Source organism: Helobdella robusta, assembly GCF_000326865.2.
Source record: "Helobdella robusta unplaced genomic scaffold HELROscaffold_1, whole genome shotgun sequence".
Taxonomy (NCBI): domain Eukaryota; kingdom Metazoa; phylum Annelida; class Clitellata; order Rhynchobdellida; family Glossiphoniidae; genus Helobdella; species Helobdella robusta.
The window spans coordinates 13235447-13237536 of NW_008703570.1; the positions used below are offsets into that span (position 1 = coordinate 13235447).

The 2090-nt window shown below is 30.7% G+C and overlaps 1 protein-coding gene across 1 annotated transcript in view; it reads left to right on the plus strand.

Annotated features, from left to right (window-relative positions):
• Positions 1-1759, plus strand: part of HELRODRAFT_159829 (hypothetical protein) — a gene marked incomplete at both ends in the record, with an annotated part of 2199 nt that extends 440 nt beyond the window's left edge. The window contains 4 exons of the mRNA XM_009011668.1: positions 347-505; positions 696-747; positions 971-1071; positions 1628-1759. Of these exons, the coding sequence (XP_009009916.1) occupies positions 347-505; positions 696-747; positions 971-1071; positions 1628-1759 (444 nt within the window). The remainder of the gene's footprint in view (positions 1-346; positions 506-695; positions 748-970; positions 1072-1627) is intronic.
• Between the last annotated feature and the right edge of the window lie 331 nt (positions 1760-2090).

Below are 2090 nucleotides of genomic sequence, written 5' to 3' on the forward strand. Positions count from 1 at the left end.
ACATACATACATACATACATACATACATACATACATACATACATACATACATACATACATACATACATACATACATACATACATACATACATACATACATACATACATACATACATACATACATACATACATACATACATACATACATACATACATACATACATACATACATCCATACATCCATACATACATACATACATACATACATCCATACATACATACATACATACATACATACATACATACACACGTACACACATACATACACACACAAAAACAGGATAAAGATGGTTACAATCAGCGCTACATGAAGAGCATGAAATTGAATGGATTTAAAACGGAAAAGGAATGCAAAGCATTTCTGACGTCATTATCATCCTCATCGAAATCATCAACATCATCACCTAAAACATCATCATCACCACCTTCTGCTACGTCATTATCACCAGCTACAATGACGACGACTGCGAAGATGAAGAGAGATAGAGAAGTGAAAAGAGAGAGGGTATGTGGATACATTTTTATTATTATTATTATCAATATAACAATAATAATAATAATAATAATATCAATAACAATTATTATTGTTATTATTATTAATAATATTATTATCATTATTATTATTATTGTTATTAATTAATAATAATAATAATTATTATTATTATTGTTGTTGTTATTATTGTTGTTATATTCAGAGAATTCCATGTCTTGCTGGAATGCCTGGGCCAATCGGATTGCCAGGGAAAGGTCATCATCATCATCACTGCCATCATCATCAACATCGTCATCATCACCATCATCCATAATTTTTTTTCATCACTATCATCATCATCGTAATTCATGCCATCATTCTTTTCACCATCATCATCACCATCATCAACATCACCATCCTCACTATGATCCACATCACCATTATCAACCTCACTATCATCAGCATCATCATCAACATCATGATCATAATCATCGTCAGATGGACGTGATGGCCGTCAAGGGAGCAGGGGACCACAGGGACCGCCTGGCCAGAAAGGTGAAAGAGGGGAAAAAGGAATGGCGGGAATTGATGGGGTAAAAGTTTTATAAAAATTATAGCATTCATTATTATTATTATTATTATTATTATATTATTATTATTATTATTATTATTGGTGTTGTTGTTGTTATTGTTATTGTTATTACTATTATTATTATGATTATTATTATTAATTTAAATTATTATTTCATTGAGAAGCTCGAGTGGCTCAAACGAATACCATCACAAACTGAGAGTTCTCGAACCTTAAATTCTCACGTGAAACTCGTGTGTGTGATGGTGTAATGTGTGTGCGTGTGTGTGTTCGTGTGTGTGCGTGTGTGTGTGTGCGTGTGTGTAGTATGTGTGTGTGTGGATATTGAAGCTTTTGTATTATGAAAAGATTCAACTCAGCATTCATCAGATCTGCCTAATAAAATTTAAACTAAAACACTGATGTATAATTATTTCAAGTTAATTATAAAATTAAAGTTTAAATTTCTGTTCGTTAAATTATTTCATAAATTTTTATTAACATTAATGCATATTTTCTAATATAATTATAAAATAATAAAGTCTAAGAGTTCATATCTGAAAAAACAAAATTTCTCTCGCCAGGTGGTCATGTTTTCCAGTATTGCGGAAATGTATAGCACAAGGATTGAAGGGATTCTGGGATACAACCGGATCAACAAGCAACTGTATCTCAGGGATCACAAAGAGTGGAGAATGATCAAAGTGGATGAATAATCTGTTTCCTCTGTTTCATTCAATCAATCCATTTTTTCTCGTTTTTTTCTCTGTCTTTCTCTCTTTCTTTATTCTTTTTTTACTTTCTCTCTCTCTCTCTTTCTCTCTCTCTCTCTCTCTTTTTCTCACTCTGCATATTTATTTTCATTTGGATATCTTTCAATCATTCATTCAATGTATCACTATATCCTTCATTAATAGATATGTATCATTCTTATATAACATTTAATAACTTTCTTTCAATTGGTTTATTCATTTTTTTCATTAAAAATATTAGTGTTCAATCATTTCAAACTTTCACATAGACTCTAATAGCAATTAACCAAACAAC